This window comes from Engystomops pustulosus, chromosome 10 (genome assembly GCF_040894005.1).
Source record: "Engystomops pustulosus chromosome 10, aEngPut4.maternal, whole genome shotgun sequence".
Classification (NCBI taxonomy): Eukaryota; Metazoa; Chordata; class Amphibia; order Anura; family Leptodactylidae; genus Engystomops; species Engystomops pustulosus.
Genome location: NC_092420.1, coordinates 55,711,749 through 55,737,116, shown reverse-complemented (window position 1 = coordinate 55,737,116; position 25,368 = coordinate 55,711,749). Strand labels below are relative to the sequence as shown.

At 41.9% G+C, this 25,368-nt stretch overlaps 1 protein-coding gene across 7 annotated transcripts in view; it reads left to right on the top strand.

Moving 5' to 3' along the window:
- COL11A1 (collagen type XI alpha 1 chain) overlaps nt 1-25,368 on the top strand; it is a 155,893-nt gene that overhangs the window by 57,623 nt on the left and 72,902 nt on the right. The window contains exons 6-15 of one of the 7 annotated variants that reach the window (XM_072128041.1): nt 1,752-1,868; nt 2,379-2,528; nt 2,728-2,820; nt 5,026-5,310; nt 6,877-6,939; nt 17,767-17,808; nt 19,108-19,170; nt 19,309-19,383; nt 21,335-21,418; nt 21,686-21,742. In XM_072128041.1, coding sequence (XP_071984142.1) covers nt 1,752-1,868; nt 2,379-2,528; nt 2,728-2,820; nt 5,026-5,310; nt 6,877-6,939; nt 17,767-17,808; nt 19,108-19,170; nt 19,309-19,383; nt 21,335-21,418; nt 21,686-21,742 — 1,029 coding nt within the window. The remainder of the gene's footprint in view (nt 1-1,751; nt 1,869-2,378; nt 2,529-2,727; nt 2,821-5,025; nt 5,311-6,876; nt 6,940-17,766; nt 17,809-19,107; nt 19,171-19,308; nt 19,384-21,334; nt 21,419-21,685; nt 21,743-25,368) is intronic. The other 6 variants (XM_072128035.1, XM_072128036.1, XM_072128037.1 and 3 more) reach the window with 6 other exon arrangements.

Genomic DNA, 25,368 nt, shown 5'->3' with positions numbered 1-25,368 from the left:
TAAAGTAGATAATGGAGGTTATAAGTACCAGAAAAACATAATAGCTGCTCTAGTGCAGCTCAACGTATAAGACACGTAAAAGACTAAAAATCTACATTCTTTAATTCTGTTACTATGCCAAATTATACTGTATGAGCAGACCAGTGAAATTAAATAGCACCAATAGTGTTTAAGGATCCCGTTGACTGCTATTGAAGATGTCACTAGCACGGGACAACTGCCGTCCTATTAAAATGTCCGATGTATCAAATTGGGTGTTAGTCGAGGAACATAACATGTCTCAGCAGTTCTTTGCCCAGAGTAAAGTAGTTCCAAGCTAAATGCAAAGGGCAAGGAAACAGATATTTTAATGGTGAGCTAGCCTTCAAAAACTTGGAGAACTTCAAGAAATTTGACACAGTTGGCAACTCAGCAAAACATGTCTGCGAGGAAGTGAAGCATACCTTTTTCCGAACAGTGTATTGTCCAAAAAGCTTCACGGTGAGAGAAATGATAAAGGGCCCTGGTTGTTCTTCACTCTCACACATACAATTCTGCTTACATAAACATTTTGTTTTAAAAATCTATGCTATAAATCAAATGAACCATTACTCATTGCATTATGACAATTTATGTGGAATTCTATCCAAATAATTTCACATAGATTAATAATGGTGGACACCATTTGATTTTGAGATCTAGAATGTATTCCTCTTTAATTCGCCAAAGCTGCACATAGTTTAACAGGCAAGATATATACAATCTCTGCTGTCTCCCTACGTTTGTATGCTGGGTTCTAGCAAAGCATTCAATAGTGCTTTATTCATTTGCTTATTCGGAAAAATAGCTGTAAACTGATTAAAGGTTAAAAGGGGTTGTCCAGCCATTTTTTCTAAATAGCATAAAATAATGTTTTTCACCTTACTTATCCCCTGCTGCTCCATTTTAATGCATACCGCAACCTCCTTAGCCATTGTTTATAGGAATTGAAGTCCTGATGCATATGTGACTGCTGCAGCCAATCATTGGCTTCAACAGTGATGACTTGCCACCACTGTGGCCACTTAAAGCTGTAGTGGTCATATACCATGGCAGGATGTCATCAGTGGTAACAGTATAAAGAGACTGGTGTCAGATTAGAAGTCATCTGAATGGGATTGGTGGGTCAGTGGTAAGAAGAATGTTACTCATTTTATACCATTTGAAGTTTTTTTTTTTTCATTTCATTGGCTGGACAATACCTTTAACCCTTGATATGGAAAGCCCATGTAATTTTTAAAATAATGCTCTTCTCTGCCTATGCCAAAGCCCAAAAAATCTTAAAGTGGAACAAAACCTAAATAGCGGATTTTATAGGTTTATGATAACATTTATGAAAGTAACCTTTATCTACAATAGCAAAGTGAATGAATAATGTGACTTTCCGCGACTCATTTCCTTGTTCATAGAGATCTAATATTGACAGGATTTGATATGTGACCTAGCACCATATCCAATTGACAAGCAGATCAGATATACAGTAGGTCAGTAGAACCACTTAATTGTATTTTTAGTTCCACTTTAAAAAAAAACGGCTACACCACAATGAAAAATACAGATTTTTTGGGTTTTCTATGAACATTAGCTTTCTCAGTAAAACTAAATTCATGCAATGTATTCTACATTAAAAACCAATGTAAAAATACATTGTACACAATTGTCACCAATAATGGCTTATAATTTGCTTCAAACTAACACGGCCATGCATAACAAATCTTCCTTTTGCAATATAGTATGCACCTGAAGAACTAATCGAATATGACTATGAGTATGGGGGAGCAGATTACAAGGAGCCTGATTTTGTTACAGAGGCACCCACAGTTGCTGAAGAATATGTAGCTCAGACTGAGGTACAGTAGATAAATGTTGTGTGACGGTGTGTGTCTCTCTCGTCTCTCCGCGTCTGCTCAAGTGTCATCTCAGTCCCTTTTTTCCAGCTGACTTGTGGCCTCCTTGCTCTGGAAGTTGGGTGAAGTTAATGGCAGGCAACATTTTGGTCATATTTAACCATGGAACCAACCATGCAAATCCTCCTTATGAAGAGTGGTTTAACTTGTATTGAGATATCACTGTGTATAACTCTAGTTTTGAAGACTTATATTCTTATCTGCTCAAGTGAGATTTATGAACCAGTGTGTAGACGTGTCATGTATAATACTGGTTGTTTCCGAAAACGGTTGATAAGTTTTAGTGTTATTTCACTGGTGGACAGCATGTCTATGGTTATCCTCATAAAAGCAATAAATAAGAATGTAAGCCATCAATAACAAGGCCTGCCCTTCAAACTCCTCCTTACTTCCCCTTCCTTATTCTTTCTTTCATTCATTGTCTCCATCCGGTCTTTCACCACATTTTTGCAGAAGAAGAAAGCCAGTTCCAAAACGAAGAAGAAGCCAGTTCCCCTTAAATCAAAGGACAAACCCCAAAAGGTCACGCCCAAAAACTCATTTGCAGCTAAGAAGAAGAAGGGCAAGACCGATTACCAGGCTTCAACAAGAAAAAGAATAGGGGTAAAGGTAGCAAAGACATCAAGATCTTCAATAGGGTCAGCCCCGAAGATCTGTGATCATGAGACATAAAATGCCCTAACCCCACTAGAAGTGGACAGAACCTCTGGCTAATACCATAACCTATATCTTTGCTCCTACTCTCGACCCAGTAACTGGCAGGATATCACCATTACATTGACCATATTTTTTTTTCTCTTAGGCTAATGTGGTTGATTACCTACCAGAACAATATGGAGAAGTGGACTATGGTTATCAAACAGATACTCCTGCTCTTACAACTGGACCCAATGAGGTAAAAAGCAAATATCAACACAATACATCAATATTGGAGGTGTAAATTTCTTTATCTACAGGAGTGGTGCATGGATTGGTAATATCTTATGTCTGATCTTTTAAAATTCTACTTCCATCATTATTTGAAAGCAAAAGGAAATCCTTGCTTGTAGTCTGGCATTAGTTTTACTTCCATGCTTTGGGTTTGGACCATTTTTAGTTACGGAAAACGTCAATACATTAGAAGGTATGAAGAGTGTTGATGCCTTATGACATTGCTCTTACCTTATGGATTAATACAGTCAGTATTAGGTTTGCCAACATAAAATGCTGATCTACTTGCTTACGCTTGCAAAAATTCTGATTTTAATGCACTGTTTTGCTTGAGAAAAGTAGAACTCCATGTTGCAGTGTTATCTTGCTTTTAGTGCACACATAAAAGAATAATTCATTTATAATTGTTTACAATTTGAAATGTATGAAACGGATGTGGGGCAAACAGATGTTACCTCAATGCCTGTTGCCATGACATTTTATTTTCAATTTAGAAAATAAAATGAAACAAGCGAAAGTTTGGAAAGGTTTTGCTTTCACTTGTGCATCAGTTTAATTATCTACTGGGGTTCCTTGCACTTGTTATTACATCTATTTGATTTACTAAAATTGGCCAATGCAAGTTTATCATCTAGACCCTTTACTGTATATTATAGGATCACACAGTGTATATTTTATTATAGAAACATAAAAGACACCTATATTCAATTGAGATATCCTACTGAGATTATGTACACGGCTGTGTGCACTTTGCAGGCAGAAAACAATGGTTTGTGTGCCATTGTTTGTGGCCCATAGGACATAACTGCACTGCATGTCCATTAAAGGGGCTTTGCAAATCTAGGAAGGAAGAGGACCCGCTTTATAATTTGTGGCGTAGACATTCGGCACATTCATCCACCATCCACCATGACTCACGACACCCTGTAAATTTGTCGATCACAGCCCCCAAACAGAGTCATTTGCATGAGGCCTAATATAAAATATGATATGGCTCCAAATTGCAAAAACAATGTTTCCCATGGTGAGAAAGCAGTACCCCTTTTTGACAACCAAAGGAAAAAAAGCATAAAAATCTGTATAAATATAACTAAAGATTCTAAATGATAAATCGTCTTAATAAATTTCCCAGATGAAATCTAGTTTAATAATAACTCTGAACCACCAAATATATACATTTTGTACTTTTTTTTACTTCCATATCTTCTTATTGCACCAGACTTGACCAATCTGTTGTGATTCTACAATTTTATCATATCTACAGAGGACAATGATTGACTCTAATCTATTGAAAGCTGCCACTCAAGGTGTCAAACATGTGGCTTCTTTATAAGTGGCGGTCTGCTTATGAACTGGTGGATACCACCTTTTTGTATGAGCTCTTACAGTAGGTGAAATGCTACAGTTCACTAGCCCTTAGCCAGCCAAATGATGCCTTCTTACATCGCTTATTCCTGATTTAGTCAAGTTAATTATTTCTGTTCTGGAAATCATTCTCTTGAATATAATTGACTTGCTTAAAATGTTAAAATGTCATGATTCTGTATAGTGTCTGCTTTAAATATGCATTCTCCTTTTTACGTCCAATCTACAGTACATATCCACATCGAGATCCTAAAAAGATTTGTTAGCTTTCGACCGAGCTAACTCATATGATTAATTTTCTGGATGTGAAACATAACATATGTTGTCCTACAAAACATTTTGCAGAAACAGATACAAGTGGAATGCACATTTAAAGAACACATCTAGTCAAACATTTGTAGAATCAGCTTTTTGCAGATGCTATAACAGCTTTTATTTAATAATATTTAATGTTGAGAAGCGCTGTGTCGGAATCACATGCAGACGCTTGATAAGGATGTGGGCATTGCTTTGGAAGCAGCAGTACTATATGAATTAGTAAAATTCAGGGAATCGCCCCATAGAAAGCATTCCGACATTGCGAAATTGACTATACTGTCCATTAGTACTGCTGTTTTACACTAAATTGTGTTCATCTTTTAATTGATGAGGAGAACATGGTCACAACATTCTCCTAAAATCAGATTAAAAGATCATGATGAATTAAAGCTTTAGGTTGATTGATCTAAAGTTGCATCCATGCATCTAACGCTTTCACTAACCTTAAACCGTGTGTTCCTCCCACTTGTCACATTGATGCTGATAGAAAATTCCTGAGGAGGAGACGGTGGTGGAGGATCCATTTGTGGAGGAGCCTTTTCTGGAAGAGTACATAACTGGAGAGGATTATGACTCTGACAAAAAACTGGTAGAGGAAACAGACTATGGGGTGAAAGCTGTAGAGCCTACACAGTCTGAGCCGGTAGAGGGAGGAGATTTGGGTAAAGATGATTTATATGAGTACACAGACTATGAAGAGAAAGCAACAAACCCAACAACTGATGAATTTGGACCTGGGGTACCAGCCGAGAAAGATATCTCAGAGACCACCGTAAGTTTTTGGAGGCACAAATATGAAAAATTAAATGAATGTGTCACTGTGCTTGAATGGTAGGGGATATGTTATGGTATAAGATCTTAGGTAGTAAGGACTGCAATCCACAAATCATTTACTTTTCTATGTAAGACAATTTTTTGGGAAATACATATTGTTTCGGTGACAGGTAGAAAACAACAAATTATCAGTGTTTACTGAAAGAATGTTTACTAAATGTCAAGAGGCCATTCTATCTGTATATGGTTGTATCATTTGAAGCCACTAATGTTCATTTTAAATTGTAGGCTGCAGATAGCATTGACTTCCATATTGTATTGTTCTCTTGTGCTGTGATACATGCACAACAGGACAAAGTAAATCATAAGTATAGACTTAAAGCAACGTACATTCAATATTTATTGTACATGACTTGGTTATTGGATCACCAGAAGTCATTTCAAAATAATTTTATCGATCCCCTAAAGCACCTATGGTATTGTTTTATGATCTTTCCCATCAATATCTATATCTAGGACTCTATTGATGACATGGACATATGACTTTAGGATTGTCCACTATTGTTGCATATCCACCGCAGACATGAGCACCTCATGTGCCACATTTATCGAGCCATCTAAACCACAACAGTCAATCTAGAATAACATTAAAAAATGTTCCAAAGACAACCTAAAAAACTGGTGTGAATCTTTCCATTTATCTATGGATGCCATTGGGGACCTATGGGGCAGCTACAATGGACTAGTGGGTAATAAGTAAGTTGAGTGTTATCCATTTTTACATTGTAGATGGTTCTTAACCTTTGGTCAACATTTCTAACCTCTTTTTATTAGCCTTACTGTCCCAAAATTACAGAAAAATGTATTTTGTATTTGTTCTAATGAAGTGTGGCCATAACATCTTAGGAATAAGAATATTTATCTTAAGCTACAATATATGTTAGGATATACCAGCCTTCTGCTACTTTAAAATATTGGATGAAGAACATGGTAATAGATTATATAGTAGCTGTGCAGTTAAGTTATTTACTTAAGGTGAAGCCAACTTGAGTAAAAAATAATAACACACTCAAAAAATCTGTTCAGTAATCCCCGAATCCCAGTCATTGGTTTATATAATTTAACATTAGATTGTATATTTTGGATCAAACTATGGCCATTTGTTTGATAATATACAGCGTATTGTTTAGAGCACGTTAGTATTCCTTGCCAAGTATGAAATACCTACAGTTTCTAGTACCTATTTCTAATATATACTGCCTTATTATGGTGTAATTGAAGTCTTAAGACATAATTTACCTTACTAAAAGAATAACTTGCATAAAAATGTACTGTAATAATTTCCTATTACATGATCTCTGAAGCCATCCCTTTTCATCAGCATTATTTTATACAAAGAAGTTTTTACTTAGTTGTCTATGAAAGTAAAGCACTGTGCAAACATATTTCATTTGTAAAGGTTACTTTTGCTATAAACCATAAATGTTTTATAGGATCATTTAATTAATTCATTGCCAGCCCTTCTAATAACCATATGTTACAATCACATTTAATGGTTTTGCAGGTGAATAACTATGGAGGATATGGAGAGAAGGGTCAGAAAGGAGAACCAGCTGTTATCGAACCAGTAAGTAACTTATGCCTCAAATCGTAGAGATTCTACCACCAATGTGAATATATGTGAGTGGTCTATTGATTTCTCTAAATTTTGAAAACAAGATGAACCCCCATATGTGTTTTTTGGAACAGTAATAAAGGAATCGCACACACCTGCAGTAGCATATGTCTAAATAAATAAGGTTTCGCACTTAAAGGGGTATTCTCGTCTTGGCACTCACATTCAGTTTCACTAATCTTCCATATATAAGCAATTCTTCAATTGGATGTTATTAAAAAAATTGTTCCTGTGTGAAGATAATTTCTCATAAATGTAGTCATGTTGTCCCTTAGAAACCAGATGGCTTCCTCGGTTACGACCACGTAACACTCTGGCAGCGGTGGCCAGACATGCGCTATAGAGTCCTACCTGACCACATGGATTCTGCAATCATTACCACAGGATGGCTGTGGGTCATACAGTAACTCCCGGACATTTCATATACAAAACAAAATTGTTTATTTGTGCAATCTCTCGGGCAGAGGTGGCCGTATCCGAGGAAGCTATCTCGTTTCTAAGGGACCATATGACTACATTTATGAGAAATTATCTTCACACAGGAACAATTTTTTTAATAACATCCAATTGAAGAATTGCTTATATATGGAAGATTAGTGAAACTGAATGTGAGTGCCAAGACGAGAATACCCTTTTAAGTGAGAAATATAATATGAAGACTGTATGAGGTTACTTTTTACTATGTCTTCTTTTAATAAGGCTTTGTCTTTTTCCCACTTAAGAGAATATATTTGCAAGACTCTGTATAATTTTGATATTCTGATAACACCTGTGTAATAATATAATGGCATGTAAAATTTAGAAAGCCATATAAGGTACTGAATGTCACAAAGCCAATAATAGTAAAGACCAGAAATCGATATTTTTATGATTTGTCCAATTTTGTGTTGCACCTTTGTTTTGATGCCAGGGCTTCATTTAGGTGAAATAAAAAGCATGCAATGTGTGACATCCTGTACTAGGAAAAGGATGGAAGATTACCATGTGTTCAGCATAAGGCCTCATTCACACGCACGTCTGTGGGGATGTATATGCGGCCCCATAGACGGCAAGGGCAGCGTTACGGTGCCACACATGGCACCATTCCGCACCATACATCGGGAAAAGATAGAATATACCGACATGTGAATGTACCCTAACAAGGGAAATGAAGGAAGGGAAAAAGAAAAATATATATCCACAACAGTGCTACATTAAATTAGGTAGCTCTCTGTACATCAATGTCTGACTCTCAGTGACATGACCAATAGCCAAACCATTAAGTCTCTACTGATAGGAATAAGCACCAAACTTTATCCCCTTTCCCACCCTGGAAACTATTTTTTCATATTCCTTACCCAGACAGAATGGCGGCAAGTTAGACTGGCCAACAAAGCTATTCTAGAAACAGAGAAAATATCATTGATCACTGCATATAAAGAATTTACACATCATTTTTAATACATAAAACCCAGTTAATCTTGCATCAAGGAGTTATTTATTTAATGCAATTAGTTAATTAGATCACATGAAGCCATTTGAAAGATTCTGTTCCATAGAAGTGTCCGGCTAATGGTCTAAAAGACAACCTGGACTGTAGCACCGCAAATAGCTATGAAGAGTGAAACAAATTATCTAATATTGTAATCCAGTCCAATTTTCTTTTTTATATTAATTTCACACCATTCCTAACTCAGTATAACAGTGATAACATATTAGTCCCAATGCTGGAGATAGGTAAACCATGGATCTTGACAATAAGAGCTGTATTGTATAATAACAAATCTAATATGATTAGAGATGAGCGAACATGCTCGTCCGAGCTTGATGCTCGGTCGAGCATTAGGGTACTCGAAACTGCTCGTTACTCGGACGAATACTTCGCCCGCTCGAGAAAATGGCAGCTCCCGCCGTTTTGCTTTTTGGCGGCCAGAAACAGAGCCAATCACAAGCCAGGAGACTCTGCACTCCACCCAGCATGACGTGGTACCCTTACACGTCGATAGCAGTGGTTGGCTGGCCAGATCAGGTGACCCTGGGATAGACTAGCCGCTGGCCGCGCTGCTCGGATCATTCTGTCTCTGGATGCCGCTAGGGAGAGAGCTGCTGCTGCTCAGGGAAAGCGTTAGGGTGTTCTATTAGCTTACTGTTAGGCAGGAGTGATTCTCAAAGAACCCAACAGCCCTTCTTAGGGCTACAATAACGTTCTACTTTTTTTATTTTAATTTGCATCTTTTACCATTTTGTGAGGAATTAGCAGGGGGACTTGCTACCGTTGTGTTTAGCTCTTAGTGGCACACATATCCATAGCAAAGACCGAAGTGGGAAAATTCAGTAGGGGTTGGATTTCTATTAGGCAATAACTCAGTGTCATCTCATCTGGCATAGTACTGTGCTTCCTTTGATACTTGGCTAGAAAATAGCCATAGGAGAATACAAACAGCTTCTTGAAGCCTACAGTAGCGTTCTATATATTTGATTTCTGGTTGATCTGCTGGTGGCTGTAGTTTCTGCAGTGCATGTACTTGCCAATTCTGAGCAATTTGTAGTGAGACTTGCGACCGCTGTGTTCTGCGCTTAGTGGCGCACATATCCATAGCAAAGGCTGAAGTGGCAAAATTCAGTAGGGGTTGGATTTCTATTAGGCAATAACTCAGTGTCATCTCATCTGGCATAGTACTGTGCTTCCTTTGATACTTGGCTAGAAAATAGCCATAGGAGAATACAAACAGCTTCTTGAAGCCTACAGTAGCGTTCTATATATTTGATTTCTGGTTGATCTGCTGGTGGCTGTAGTTTCTGCAGTGCATGTACTTGCCAATTCTGAGCAATTTGTAGTGAGACTTGCGACCGCTGTGTTCTGCGCTTAGTGGCGCACATATCCATAGCAAAGGCTGAAGTGGCAAAATTAAGTAGGGGTTGGATTTCTATTAGGCAATAACTCAGTGTCATCTCATCTGGCATAGTACTGTGCTTCCTTTGATACTTGGCTAGAAAATAGCCATAGGAGAATACAAACAGCTTCTTGAAGCCTACAGTAGCGTTCTATATATTTGATTTCTGGTTGATCTGCTGGTGGCTGTAGTTTCTGCAGTGCATGTACTTGCCAATTCTGAGCAATTTGTAGTGAGACTTGCGACCGCTGTGTTCTGCGCTTAGTGGCGCACATATCCATAGCAAAGGCCGAAGTGGCAAAATTCAGTAGGGGTTGGATTTCTATTAGGCAATAACTCAGTGTCATCTCATCTGGCATAGTACTGTGCTTCCTTTGATACTTGGCTAGAAAATAGCCATAGGAGAATACAAACAGCTTCTTGAAGCCTACAGTAGCGTTCTATATATTTGATTTCTGGTTGATCTGCTGGTGGCTGTAGTTTCTGCAGTGCATGTACTTGCCAATTCTGAGCAATTTGTAGTGGGACTTGCGACCGCTGTGTTCTGCGCTTAGTGGCGCACATATCCATAGCAAAGGCTGAAGTGGCAAAATTCAGTAGGGGTTGGATTTCTATTAGGCAATAACTCAGTGTCATCTCATCTGGCATAGTACTGTGCTTCCTTTGATACTTGGCTAGAAAATAGCCATAGGAGAATACAAACAGCTTCTTGAAGCCTACAGTAGCGTTCTATATATTTGATTTCTGGTTGATCTGCTGGTGGCTGTAGTTTCTGCAGTGCATGTACTTGCCAATTCTGAGCAATTTGTAGTGGGACTTGCGACCGCTGTGTTCTGCGCTTAGTGGCGCACATATCCATAGCAAAGGCCGAAGTGGCAAAATTCAGTAGGGGTTGGATTTCTATTAGGCAATAACTCAGTGTCATCTCATCCGGCATAGTACTGTGCTTCCTTTGATACTTGGCTAGAAAATAGCCATAGGAGAATACAAACAGCTTCTTGATCTTGAAGCCTACAGTAGCGTTCTATATATTTGATTTCTGGTTGATCTGCTGGTGGCTGTAGTTTCTGCAGTGCATGTACTTGCCAATTCTGAGCAATTTGTAGTGGGACTTGCGACCGCTGTGTTCTGCGCTTAGTGGCGCACATATCCATAGCAAAGGCCGAAGTGGCAAAATTCAGTAGGGGTTGGATTTCTATTAGGCAATAACTCAGTGTCATCTCATCTGGCATAGTACTGTGCTTCCTTTGATACTTGGCTAGAAAATAGCCATAGCAATAGGATAGCATTGTTTGGTTTTAAAAACTCAAAAAAAAACAAAAAACACAAAAAAAAAAAAAAACACAAAAAAAAACAAAAAAAAGTAAAAAAAAAAATAAAGTTATAACTCTCATTTTAAAAATGTTTAACCCGAGGGCTAGGGGTAGAGGACGAGGGCGGGGACGTGGGCGTCCAACTACTGCAGGGGTCAGAGGCCGTGGTCCTGGGCGGGGTGAGACACCACCTGCTGATGAGGGAGCAGGGGAACGCCGCAGAGCTACACTCCCTAGGTTCATGTCTGAAGTTACTGGGACTCGTGGTAGAGCACTGTTGAGGCCAGAACAGTGCGAACAGGTGATGTCGTGGATTGCTGACAATGCTTCGAGCAATTTGTCCACCACCAGTCAGTCTTCCACGCAGTCCACCCATGTCACCGAAATCGCCACTCCTCCAGCTCCTGCACCTCAGCCTCCTCCCCCCCAGTCTGCCCCCTCCCAGGAAAATTTGGCATTTGAACCGGCATACTCTGAGGAACTGTTTTCTGGACCCTTCCCACAGTCACAAACCACTTGTCCGGTTGCTGCTGAGCAATTTTCCGATGCCCAGGTTTTCCACCAGTCACAGTCTGTGGGTGATGATGACCTTCTTGACGTAGTGGAAGTGTGTAAAGAGGTGTCCGACGATGAGGAGACACGGTTGTCAGACAGTGGGGAAGTTGTTGTCAGGGCAGGAAGTCCGAGGGGGGAGCAGACTGAGGGATCGGAGGATGATGAGGTGACAGACCCAAGCTGGGTTGAGAGGCCGGGTGAACACAGTGCTTCTGAGACGGAGGAGAGTCCTCGACCTGAACAGGTTGGAAGAGGCAGTGGTGGGGCCAGACGGAGAGGCAGGGCCAGAGCTGGTGCATCAGCGCCACTGTCAACTAGTGAAGCTCCCGTGGTGAGGGCTCTTGCGGCGAGGGCTAGATCTTCAGAAGTGTGGAGGTTCTTTAAGGAAACACCGGATGACCGACGGACTGTGGTGTGCAACATTTGCCAAACCAGGCTCAGCAGGGGTTCCACCACTACTAGCTTAACTACCACCAGTATGCGCAGGCATATGAATGCTAAGCACCCCACTCAGTGGCAACAAGCCCGTTCACCTCCGGCCGTGCACACCACTGCTCCTTCCCCTGTGTCAGCTGCTAGTCAGCCCCCTGCCCAGGACCCTGCCACAAAAACCCCATCGTCGCCTCCACGATCCTCCACAGCATCCACCAGCGTTCAGCTCTCCATACCCCAGACGCTGGAGCGGAAACGCAAATATAGTGCAACCCACCCGCACGCCCAAGCCCTTAATGTGCACATCTCCAGATTGCTTAGCCTGGAGATGCTGCCCTATAGGCTAGTAGAGACCGAGGCCTTTCGCAACCTCATGGCGGCGGCCGCCCCTCGGTATTCGGTCCCCAGCCGCCACTACTTTTCCCGATGTGCCGTCCCAGCCCTGCACCAGCACGTGTCAGACAACATCATCCGTGCCCTGACCAACGCCGTTTCTGACAAGGTCCACCTGACCACGGACACGTGGACGAGTGCTGCCGGGCAGGGCCACTATATATCGCTGACGGCACATTGGGTTAACTTGGTGGAGGCTGGGACCGAGTCTGACCCTGGGGCTGCTCATATACTGCCGACGCCGAGGATTGCGGGGCCTACCTCAGTCCAGGTGTTTCAGGCCTACTATGCCTCCTCCTCCTCCCACCCCTCCTCCACCTCCTCCTCCGAACTACCATCCGTGGGCACGGCGCCATCAGTCGGTAGCTCTAGGCACAGCAGCAGTGCCGTCGCTAAGCGACAGCAGGCGGTGCTCAAACTGCTGAGCCTAGGCGACAAAAGGCACACCGCCCAAGAGCTATTACAGGGCATCACGGCGCAGACTGATCTGTGGCTGGCACCGCTGAACCTCAAGCCGGGAATGGTTGTGTGTGACAACGGCCGTAACCTGGTGGCGGCTCTGCAACTCGGCAGACTGACACATGTGCCATGCCTGGCCCATGTGTTAAATCTGATAGTGCAGCGTTTCCTCAAGACATACCCCAATCTGTCTGATTTGCTCACGAAGGTGCGCCGCATCTGTGCGCATTTCAGGAAGTCCAGCCCAGATGCTGCCACTCTCAGGGCAGCGCAGCGCCGCCTCCAACTGCCCGCTCACCGACTGTTGTGCGACGTGCCCACGAGGTGGAATTCAACACTGACCATGTTATCCAGAGTTTACCAGCAGCGCAGAGCGATTGTAGACTGCCAGATGTCAACTTCCACCAGAACTGGTAGTCAGGTCAGTCAGCTTCCTCAAGTCTACAATGAGGAGTGGACGTGGATGTCTGATATCTGTCAGGTGCTGAGTAACTTTGAGGAGTCAACACAGATGGTCAGTGGCGATGCCGCCATCATCAGCCTCACCATCCCGCTGCTTGGCCTGTTGAAAAACTCTCTGGTCAGCATGAAGTCGGAAGCTTTGCGCTCGTCACAAGAGACGGGGGAAGAATATTCCCTTGTTGATAGCCAAAGCACCCTGAGGTCTGTTTCTCAGCGCATATCGGAGGAGGTGGAGGTGGAGGAGGATGAGGAGGAAGAGGAGGAGAATGTTGGCGAGACACAAGAGGGGACCATTGTTGAGTCCTTCACTGTTCAGCGTGTATGGGCAGAAGAAGAGGAGTTGGAGGAGTTGGAGGAGGAGGAAATGGACAGTCAGGCCAGTGAGGGGAGTGAATTCTTACGCGTTGGTACTCTGGCGCATATGGCAGATTTCATGCTAGGCTGCCTATCCCGTGACCCTCGCGTTCAAAGAATTTATTCCAGCACCGATTACTGGGTGTTCACTCTCCTGGACCCACGGTACAAGCAAAATCTTCCCACTCTCATCCCTGGAGAGGAAAGGAGTGTGAGAATGCATGAATACCAGCAGGCCCTGGTGCACAAGCTGAAACAGTATTTCCCTTCTGACAGCGCTAGCGGCAGAGTGCGTAGTTCTGCGGGACAAGTAGCGAGGGAGAGTAGGCGAGCAGGCAGCTTGTCCAGCACTGGCAAGGGTACGCTTTACAAGGCTTTTGCCAGCTTTATGTCACCCCAGCAAGACACTGTCACCTGTCCCCAGTCTCGGCAGAGTAGGGCTGATCTTTACAGAAAGATGGTGAGGGAGTACGTAGCTGACCATACCATCGTCCTAAATGATCACACAGCTCCCTACAACTACTGGGTTTCAAAGCTGGACATGTGGCACGAACTGGCGCTCTACGCCTTGGAGGTTCTTGCCTGCCCTGCCGCTAGCGTCTTGTCCGAGCGGGTTTTCAGTGCAGCTGGTGGCATCATCACCGATAAGCGTACACGCCTGTCGACTGACAGCGCTGACAGGCTGACGCTTATCAAGATGAATAAAGCATGGATTTCTCCTAATTTCCAATCTCCAGCAGGTGAAGGAAGCTCAACCTGAATAATTTATCCACTCCTCCTCCTCCTCCTCATTTTCCTCCTTCTCCTGCTCTTTGTACAGTAAAGCAGAGGAAACTGGCTATTTTTTGACAGGGCCCACTGGCTCTACCTATAGTACTTTATGCATTTAATTTTTCTGGAGGGCCACCTACCCGGTCCTCTGTTTGAAACAATTTTTGTGAGTGCCACATACAGGCACTCAATCTATTCCATTTTTCTGGAGGGCCACCTACCCGGTCCTCTGTTTTAAAAAATTTTTGGGACTGCCACATACAGGCACTCAATCTATTCCATTTTACTGCAGGGCCACCTACCTGCTCCTCTGGTTTGAACAATTTTTGGGACTGCCACATACAGGCACTCAATCTATTCCATTTTACTGCAGGGCCACCTACCTGCTCCTCTGGTTTGAACAATTTTTGGGACTGCCACATACAGGCACTCAATCTATTCCATTTTACTGGAGGGCCACCTACCTGCTCCTCTGGTTTGAAACATTTTTGGGACTGCCACATACAGGCACTCAATCTATTCCATTTTACTGCAGGGCCACCTACCTGCTCCTCTGGTTTGAACAATTTTTGGGACTGCCACATACAGGCACTCAATCTATTCCATTTTACTGGAGGGCCACCTACCTGCTCCTCTGGTTTGAAACATTTTTGGGACTGCCACATACAGGCACTCAATCTATTCCATTTTACTGCAGGGCCACCTACCTGCTCCTCTGGTTTGAACAATTTTTGGGACTGCCACATACAGGCACTCAATCTATTCCATTTTACTGCAGGGCCACCTACCTGCTCCTCTGGTTTGAACAATTTTTGGGACTGCCACATACAGGCACTCAATCTATTCCATTTTACTGCAGGGCCACCTACCTGCTCCTCTGGTTTGAACAATTTTTGGGACTGCCACATACAGGCACTCAATCTATTCCATTTTACTGCAGGGCCACCTACCTGCTCCTCTGGTTTGAACAATTTTTGGGACTGCCACATACAGGCACTCAATCTATTCCATTTTACTGGAGGGCCACCTACCTGCTCCTCTGGTTTGAAACATTTTTGGGACTGCCACATACAGGCACTCAATCTATCCCATTTTACTGGAGGGCCACCTACCTGCTCCTCTGGTTTGAAAAATGTTTGGGACTGCCACATACAGGCACTATCCAAATTAAATTGTCTCCATAGCAGCCTCCACACGTTGTCTCCATTGCTACCTCCAAAAGTCGTCCATATAGCTGCCTCCATACATCGTCCCTTTATCAAACGAGGTGTGTCAGGCAGAAATTTGGGTTGTTTTCATGGATTCCACATCAAAGTTGTTAACTTTGTCGCCACCCTGCTGTGTAATCCCCAAAATATACTGGCAAACTTTTACCATTTAGGGATATTATTTCAGCGCTTCTTGCGCATCTGTTTACATTCCCCTCACCCGGCATATCCTAAACTTATAAGAACGCTACTACACTTGATCTTATACAAAAGGTTCTTAGAAGTGCTGTTTGGGGAGTAGCCTAGAGACAGGGGCTTGGATTGGCGAAAGCTCGCCTGGCAGCGGAACGCCAGCTCCATGCGCATCATGCGCTTCTTGCGCATCTGTTTACATTCCCCTCACCCGCCATATCCCAAACTTATAAGAACGCTACTACACTTAACTTGGTGCAGGCTGGGACCGAGTCTGACCCTGGGGCTGGTCATATACTGCCGACGCAGAGAATTGCGGGGCCTACCTCGGTCCAGGTCTCAAAGGCCTACTATACCTCCTCCCACCCCTCCTCCACCTCCTCCTCCTCCGAATTACCATCCGTGGGCATGGCGCCATCAGTCGGTAGCTCTAGGCACAGCAGCAGTGCCGTCGCTAAGCGACAGCAGGCGGTGCTGAAACTGCTGAGCCTAGGCGATAAAAGGCACACCGCCCAAGAGCTATTACAGGGCATTCCACATCAAAGTTGTTAACTTTGTCGCCACCCTGCTGTGTAATCCCCAAAATATACTTGCAAACTTTTACCATTTAGGGATATTATTTCAGCGCTTCTTGCGCATCTGTTTACATTCCCCTCACCCGGCATATCCTAAACTTATAAGAACGCTACTACACTTGATCTTATACAAAAGGTTCTTAGAAGTGCTGTTTGGGGAGTAGCCTAGAGACAGGGGCTTGGATTGGCGAAAGCTCGCCTGGCAGCGGAGCGCCAGCTCCATGCCAAGATCCAACTAACATAGTTTTAACTGCAGCACCTTTAATCTACTACTAGTTCACTGCCTCCATACATCGTCCCCTTATCAAACGAGCTGTGTCAGGCAGAATTTTGGGTTGTTTTCATGGCTTCCATGTTAACTTTGTCGCCACCCTGCTGTGTAATCCACAAAATATACTGGCAAACTTTTATCATGTACCGATATTATTTGAGCGCTTCTTGCTCACCTCCTTTGGTTCCTCTCTGCCACCCATTGGTTTGAAGCCTGAGTCCATTTAGGGTATGTCGCCATGACACTCTCTAGCCTGCTGCCGCTGCCTCTGCATGCCGTCCCCTATAGTGTCAGGGTCAATTATTGGATGTTTTAGATGCTATCTAGCTTCATTCTGTCACTCTGTCATGGCCATGCTGTTGCCCATAATTTTGGCATAATGGTGCGATTATGCAGCCTCAGAGGCATCCATGCATGCTGCCCCTGCTGTTTCCTGTCCATTTCCGTGGTGTTTCCATCCTTTTCTGAGGTTCCCAGGTGTTTGGCCAAGCTTCCCTGTGCAGAGCCTTGGTCCCCTTGAAAAATGCTCGAGTCTCCCATTGACTTCAATGGGGTTCGTTATTCGAGACGAGCACTCGAGCATCGGGAAAAGTTCGTCTCGAATAACGAGTACCCGAGCATTTTAGTGTTCGCTCATCTCTAAATATGATGTCTGGCTATTCAAGACTCTTTAGACGCCCAGAGTGAATACCGGTTATTATTATTCACACTGAATAGACTAAAGACGAAGATAACCTTGCTTGTACGAACACAGGTCATTCAGAGACTCAATCATTTTGACTGACTCTCTAATGTTCTTTCATTCCTGATTCTGTGTTTTAAGTAATTTTGACTACATACTCAAAACACAGCGGCTAAAATACTCAGTATTGATGGATTCTTGGTTTCTACTCATTACTGCAATGCACTTTCGTTTTTCAGGGAATGCTGATTGAAGGACCCCCAGGACTGGAAGGACCAGCAGTATGTATTGAATTATTTCTTTTGAGACTTGAACATTGTTTGTAGCCAGATGAAGAAATGTAAATGGACAAATCGCATATGCTGTATGCAACATAAAGTTAATGGAAGGTTACTTGTGTACAAAGTTCTACAGCCTATGCTGATACGTCCTTGTATGCTATTTTATCCAACAACAGTTTCAAAGTTACAAAGTTAAAAATAAAAACAACATTTTATTTTACTTATACTATACAGGCACTAAATCATAGCCTTAAGCTGCCATAATAAACATGTCAAATTGACTATGCTGAAAGAGCATGACTAACTAATAGGGAGCCATGACCCGAAGAAAAGATTTGCATTGGTTAAATTCCAACTTGTCTGATTCTTATGTCTCCTAACATCATCATTCAGAGGAGAGTTGTCAATGTGTTGGGAGGCCAAATACACATTAGATTGTTTACCAAACCTAACAATGCTCTCCTTCTAAAGGCTCATTCACACTGCCTTTGAGTGTGATCTGGTTGCATGATTTCCTAACAAGATCACAGCCCCCATAGATTTCTATGGCTCCTATTGACATGCTGTGAGCACATGGTGTGTCATCACTCAGTCACCGAATCGGCTGTTCGTATGCCTATGGAGGGAGGAGGGGTGAAGAGCACTCACCCCCCCCCCCCCACCTCCTGCTCCCTGCCCAGTACTTGCTCGGTATCTGGTCCGGGCAAGCACCTATCTGTCTGAATGCACTCAAATGTGTATGCGGGACTTTTTAAGGAACTTCCACTTAGAACTGCACCAATTCCACAGTTTCCAGAAGAACCATGGAAGGTCATCTCAAATAGGGATTAGATTCTTTCATGTGTCTTAAGGTTAGATTGATTAAGTTCAAGACCAGACGTTCATAGTACATCAGTACAGCCACGAGCAAGGGGCCACTTAGTCCACTGTCATCCACAGCATGCATCATTTTTTTGGCTACTGAACCCATTGTTTTACAATTCCCTCCGTGTTCAGGGTCTGAAATGAGCCTAGTAGGTTAATCGCTTTCTCTGTAGAGTCTTAACATCTGGCACTGTATATGTATATTAAACAGAAGAAAATAGCTTTTCCATCAATGTGGTGGAATACAAAGCATTGCAGTATAGGAACTCAGCTAGGGCAGTCTGTTGACAGTAGCAACCAGCCAGACTGTAATTAGTAATAAGTATGAATAATTATATAATAATAATATTTCATGATTTCTGGGAAAATTGGGAAAGGATTTTGGTGGACATGTGTCTATATAGTATGACAGTTACACTTTTGTTTTCTTTTTAGGGTCTTACTGGCCCTCCTGGCTTGCAAGGACCACCTGGACCAAGTGGAGACCCTGGTGAGAGAGTAAGTAACATAAGCAGATATCTCTCATATACTTATGATGTTATACATTTTGCAGAACTAATCTAGACCTTGGATTCCTAAACTACTAGAATCCAAACTACTTTTTACTGTGCAACTTTATATGTTCTTTCTTCTTAGGGTCCACCTGGACGTCCTGGACTTCCTGGTGCTGATGGTTTACCTGGACCTCCTGGCACTATGCTAATGTTACCTGTAAGTCCAATTTGTAGATTTGTATGGAAACACAATGGGGTAGATATTTGATGCCTTGAACACCAGTTTTCTGGCTTATAGGTCATAATAAATGTGACTTTTCTTTATGCAGCACTATTTAAAAAGTGGGAGTGTCAGAAAAGGAACACCAAATTTATGATAACTGGAGCCAGAAAACTGCCACAGGTTATACCTGAGATCTATGTCAGCTTGGGATTGGCATACATCATAATACTGGTGTCTAAGTTATGCACCAGAATTATGAAGAGCCTTAATAATCCTGGCTTAGCACATGCAATCTGTGCTGCTTTTTAAGACTGCCGCACAAAGTGCCGGTGTAGCAGGCCAGAATGACTCTGACCCAGATTATAGCTGAGTATAGTTTGACCTAGGCCAGAGTATACCCCTTGGTACAAAGTAGCCTAGGACAGAGTACCCCCCCAGGACAAAATATAGCCTTCTGATGAGGTAAAGTCTGGCCCAGGCCACAGTACACCCAGGGGGATATACTCTATAACCGCTCACTTCTTTCCAGCTCCATCCCACCAAAAACTTTGCCTAGTCATGTGAACGAGATATTTTACGTAAAAGCAACGTGACTTGGATGTAAGGTTGTGTTTACACATTGCGTTATCATTTTGGTTTAAACTAAATTTATGTAAAAGCAACATGAATGTAATGTTATACTGTATTTACGTAAATGCTATGTGAACGCGATAATAGCCTACATTCACACACTTTTCATTTACTTTGGGTTTACAATGTGTTAACATCACATTAATGTAAACCGTGGTTGTGTAAGTGCAATTTGAACATATTTACACCGCATTTACCTAAACACCATGTGAGTATGATATTTCCACTGTTTTAAAGGAAACCTACCATTTAGAATGGCAGGGGTAAGCTGTAAGTACCGAGCACCAGCTCAGGGTGAGCTGGTGCCGGTGCTTACTTTCGTTAGTGTTATAAGCCGCGGTATCGCGGTTTTAACACTTTTTAAACTTTAGAGCAGATGGGGCTTCGGCGCTGTGCGCGACCGTGCGCGCAACATCTCCGCTATTTCCTATGTAGACGTGCGCAGAACCGAAGCCTCTTCTGCTCTAAAGTTTATACCGTGGTTTATAACACTAACGAAAGTAAGTACTTACAGCTTACCCCTGCCATTATAACTGGTAGGTTTCCTTTAAAATTGATGCGATAGTTACACAGCTTTATGTAAACTCAATTTAAACATTATGTTTTCACCGCGTATACCTTACCGCAATGTGAACACAATGTTTGGCTGTTCGAGCTCAGTCCATATTGTATCCACATCTGTTTTTTTCACTTTCACAAAAAAAAAAAAAAAAAAAAGATGGTTTTCCAATGTATTTTCTGCACAGCCCAGCAGGTTTCCTAGCAATGTTTGAGAAAAAATGGACTACATACGGATGTCATCGGCATGCCATCCGTCTTTTTGCGGATCCATTGACTTCTATGGATCTGTGGTCTGCATGTGAGAAAATATTAGTGCAGGCTGCTATTTGTTTCTCACCATCTACACATTTGTGAAAAACCTATAGGAATCAATGGGTCAGTTTGCCATCCAGAAAATAATGGATAGCATATGGACCTCAAAAACGCCAGTTTCAATGAGCCCTAACAGTGATGATTATGTGTTTGGAGTCATTTAGGTTTCTTAATTAAATTAGAGCTGAATCCAAAATAAAATGTATCCCAAAGAAATATAATTCCTTTCTATATCACACTGTTACTCCTGGGGGTATAAAGTATAATCAGGGCATAATCTGGCCTGGGTCACTTTAACCCTGGGCATAGTGTTAGCTGGAGGTATACTCTGGCCTGTTACAATGGTCTTGATGCATCTGCCCTCTATAAAATATTATTGCAAATTCTCGCCATATAAAGCAACTTGTATACAACCTCACTGAATCTGTATCATGTATTTCAGTTCCGTTATACTGGAGATGGAGATAAAGGACCCCCTATATCCGCACAGGAAGCACAGGCCCAGGCTATCCTACAACAGGCTCGTGTGAGTATCAGACTTGTTTCACCAGGTCACAATGTGAAACAAAGGTTGGATAGGAGACAATGGTTTTGTTATATATAATGCATTGAAATAGCTACAGCTATGTCCCGAGGGACTATATGTACAGAACAATCCTAGGAATAACATACAGAGTATCAGAATTATCCTCTTTCATACTATTGATACAATTTAGATTAAACTATTTTGCTCTACTTGAATCTGACATTTTAACTGGATAAATAACATGGTTGTCGTTGTTTTCACTTACAGATTGCCATGAGAGGTCCTCCAGGTCCAATGGGTCTTACAGGAAGATCTGGTCCCGTGGTATGTAACTATTATATTACAAAGATTATTTATTTCTGTGATTTTTAATTTGGCTGTATCTGTATGTAATAGAGCAGCCACGTCATATCCTGGAGCAATATTCGTATTGCATAAAATTAATATACTGATGGGTAAATATGATAAAATTAACTTATAAAAGTACCTTTAGGCCTCATTCACATAGCCGTTGGGGGGCCTATATATGGCCGATGTATATACGTTGCATGTATGTCCCCCAGAGGCCGACAATGGGCGCACGGTGCTGTACGGAGCGGTACGGTGCAGCACATGTGCACCACCACACCGTTCCATACCTGGGGAAAAGATAGGACATGCCCCATCTTTTCCCGGAAAACGGCGCCATGCACCATGTTTCTGAGAGGGCAGCTTTCCTCCTCTCCCGGGCGCTGTGCTACGCTATGGTGGGCACAAGGGCATGTGAAATGCACCAAAATGCATGCTGGCTTAAAATAATTGAAGATTTCATGTCATATTTTTTTTATAATTATATAATGTCATAGAAGTTTTTCATAAGTGGAATATTTGTAGCAAAACAAATCTTTTTTCAGAGCCTTTTTGAGCTTTTTGTTTACATTTTTTATACTTAATATTAAATTCATCTATATGTCAAGTGACTAGTGGGGAGTTGGGGTTGGACTCTTACCATCAGTGGATTCTCATGAACCCCCCCCCCCCATCAGTCAGCAGGTTATCCTGTTCATATGGCCAGAATACCCCTTTAAAGATGTTTCCTCAGGTTGGGCTATAAAGGGAAAACCCTTTAGTATTTACGGAGACTGCGGCTAGTTACAGCGTACATTAAAGAAATTTATTTAATGTTCCAGTACTTTGTAGGTTTAAATAGATCCTAAATTGATTGTTTTATTCGGGATTTCTCAGCATTAGCGACTTTCACTGTAAAGCTCCCACATTGTAGCTGTTTAGTAAACATTAAACTGTCACAACAGATAATAACATCTCTTGCCACCTAGTCAAACACAAGAATAATCTGAATAAATATCCCATTGCTTTCTATGAACTGAATGAACTATGCATTCAGCTCTGGCCTAGATTCCCCTTGCTTTTCCATGGCCTATTAACTCATAATAGAAAATTTATTTTCACAAAGTTTTAATAGGCCTCCCTACATACAAACAAAATATATTATTTTTGGAGCCGTTTCTATTTACAAAGGAAAGTTATTGATTGTGGTCGTTAGAGGTGAAATTAGCATTTTTGTCTGGAGCCATTTAATTAACAATTTGTTAAAGCGTACATTGCATTGCATATTTTATCTGAGAGAATCTATTGTATTGAAAACAATTCCATGACCCATTAAAGTGTAGACGTGCAGACCACATTGATTGCTGCTACACTGTTATGATTAGACATTTTGTTCTAATAAAGTTTATGAGCTCGAAAGAAATGAAACAAGCAATCGGGTGCCGAAAAACCAAGCTAATATGGCTGGCAAATAGCAATACACAACTCCCATAATGTCGCAAAACTTTAGACGGTGAAATGGAATTTGATTAAAACTGTGTGAGTAATGTTGCTATAATGATGTGTAAGTAATGAACACAGACCAACAATGCCAAGTAGCCCATACATTGTATGGTATTTCAATGTGTGCTTCCAAAAACAATGTTACATGAATATATACTTAAAGGAGTTGTTTGGGATCACAAGATTTTTTGAGGCAACATGGGTTATTGTAAAACGAGAAAAAAGTGGATACTTACCTTCCTCCTCTGCTGTGGCACAGTGCAGCTCAGCGCCTCCTGTCACTGCCAGTCAGGGCTACAGACGTGATGTCACAAGGACATAACACATGTACTGTAACATTGGTCTTAGCCAATAAAGATTACAGGAGTCACATGCCATTGACAAGATGTCACCACTGTGGCTTCTGTTTGCGAAGACAACTGTGACGGGAGGTCACTCGGCTGCGGAGTGGAGGAAAGAGGTACATAAAGATGGTTTGTTGTTTTATAGCAACCCCTGCTGCCTGCCAAAAAGTAATAATCCTGGACAACCCATTTAAGAAACTATAATTGTCTTCTATTGAGTGATGTCCCAAAAGGTCACCACTTCAGGTTGACCTTGTAAGACTTTGAATCTTCCTTTGTCATGATGGAGGAGTTTGATGAACTGACATGACAACCCAGTTAAAACTAGAACTGTGTTCATAGTAGTTGCCACTAGAGATGAGTAAATCTATGAAATCTTCTGATTATCCAGCATTGAATCACGCCAGAATTTTTGTTCTGGAATGTGGTATATAACCCCCGCTAGTCCTCTTAAATATAGACTTTTTTTTAATATTTAAAGGTCTTTTTTCATTTCGGGCTTTTACAGCCTGTCCTATTTTGTTCACATTTGTTCATAGTTCTTTTTTTAATTGCTGCGGGTCAGCAAACAAAAATCTGTTGACAATTGTGTTCAGACTCAGGTTTGTTTCACTGATGTTTCTAGGAACCAGGTGTTATGTCTTTTATTCCAGTATTAAAACCTCTTTTTGTGGATGTGAAAAAAGTTGGAACAACTGAAGCACAGCGGAAGCAAAACAATGGATGTGAAAAATACGTATGTGCTATTTTTTCCATCCATTGGGCTTTCATTGTTCTGTTCATTTCAGTTCTGCAAAAAGCTGATGTTTTGACTTACTTAGAAGACATAACACCTGGTTCCCCAGCATCATAGGTGGAAAAAAACTCACAGTCAAAGCAAATGTCATGCGTTTTTATTATGCTGAACCAGAGACTTCTATTGTCCTCAATGAGTAAAAAAGACAGCAAATTACATAGAAAAAAATGGTTCAGTAATGCAACAGTAAAAAATCAATACGACCAGGAAAAGAAATAAAAACAGATGTGTGATGCCCTGACTTATTGTAAATCTATCATCAAAAACAAGCATAATAAACTTACTCATAGATCCAGGCACCATGACTGTGGTAATCTTCCTCCATGCTGTAGTTTCACAGGCCACTAGACTGTCTTCCTCTCCTCCCTCTGCTCACTCAGCACTTCTCCCCCCTCCCTCTGCTGCTGTAATTTCCCACAGTGGGAGCTCTCCTTGCACAGTGTAACAACATGTGAAGCTAAAGGATGGTGGGGCTCGGCTCCCCCCCCCCCCCGCCAGAGCTTTTCTGGCTCATTGGCATACTTATAAAAGCTGATTTTAGAAGCAAGGAGGCCATGGATAACAAATATACATCATGTCACAGAGCCCATCATGCTTTATTTTGATTTATTTTGAGGGTAGATGTTGAAGCTTCAACGAATCAAATCTTTATTGATTTGCTCATCTCTACAGTCAACTAAAAGGAATCCTATACGTGGAATGAAGTAACATAAATAAATAGGACTAGCTCATAGAGTAAAAGACCATCTAGATTGTGTTCTACCTCAATATACAAATCTTTGCTACTCTATAGATATGATTACTTTCATATCATGCCTATGCTTGAACTAAGCAGAAGCCTTTTCTAAAGATTTATTGATCTTTAGTAATTAAGTATTACAAGGTATCTGTTCATTATTGACCAGTAAGAATATGAAGCTATAACACAATATCCTGTATAGTCTATAGTTAGTGTCTGGAGAGATGACGGAGAAGCCTCC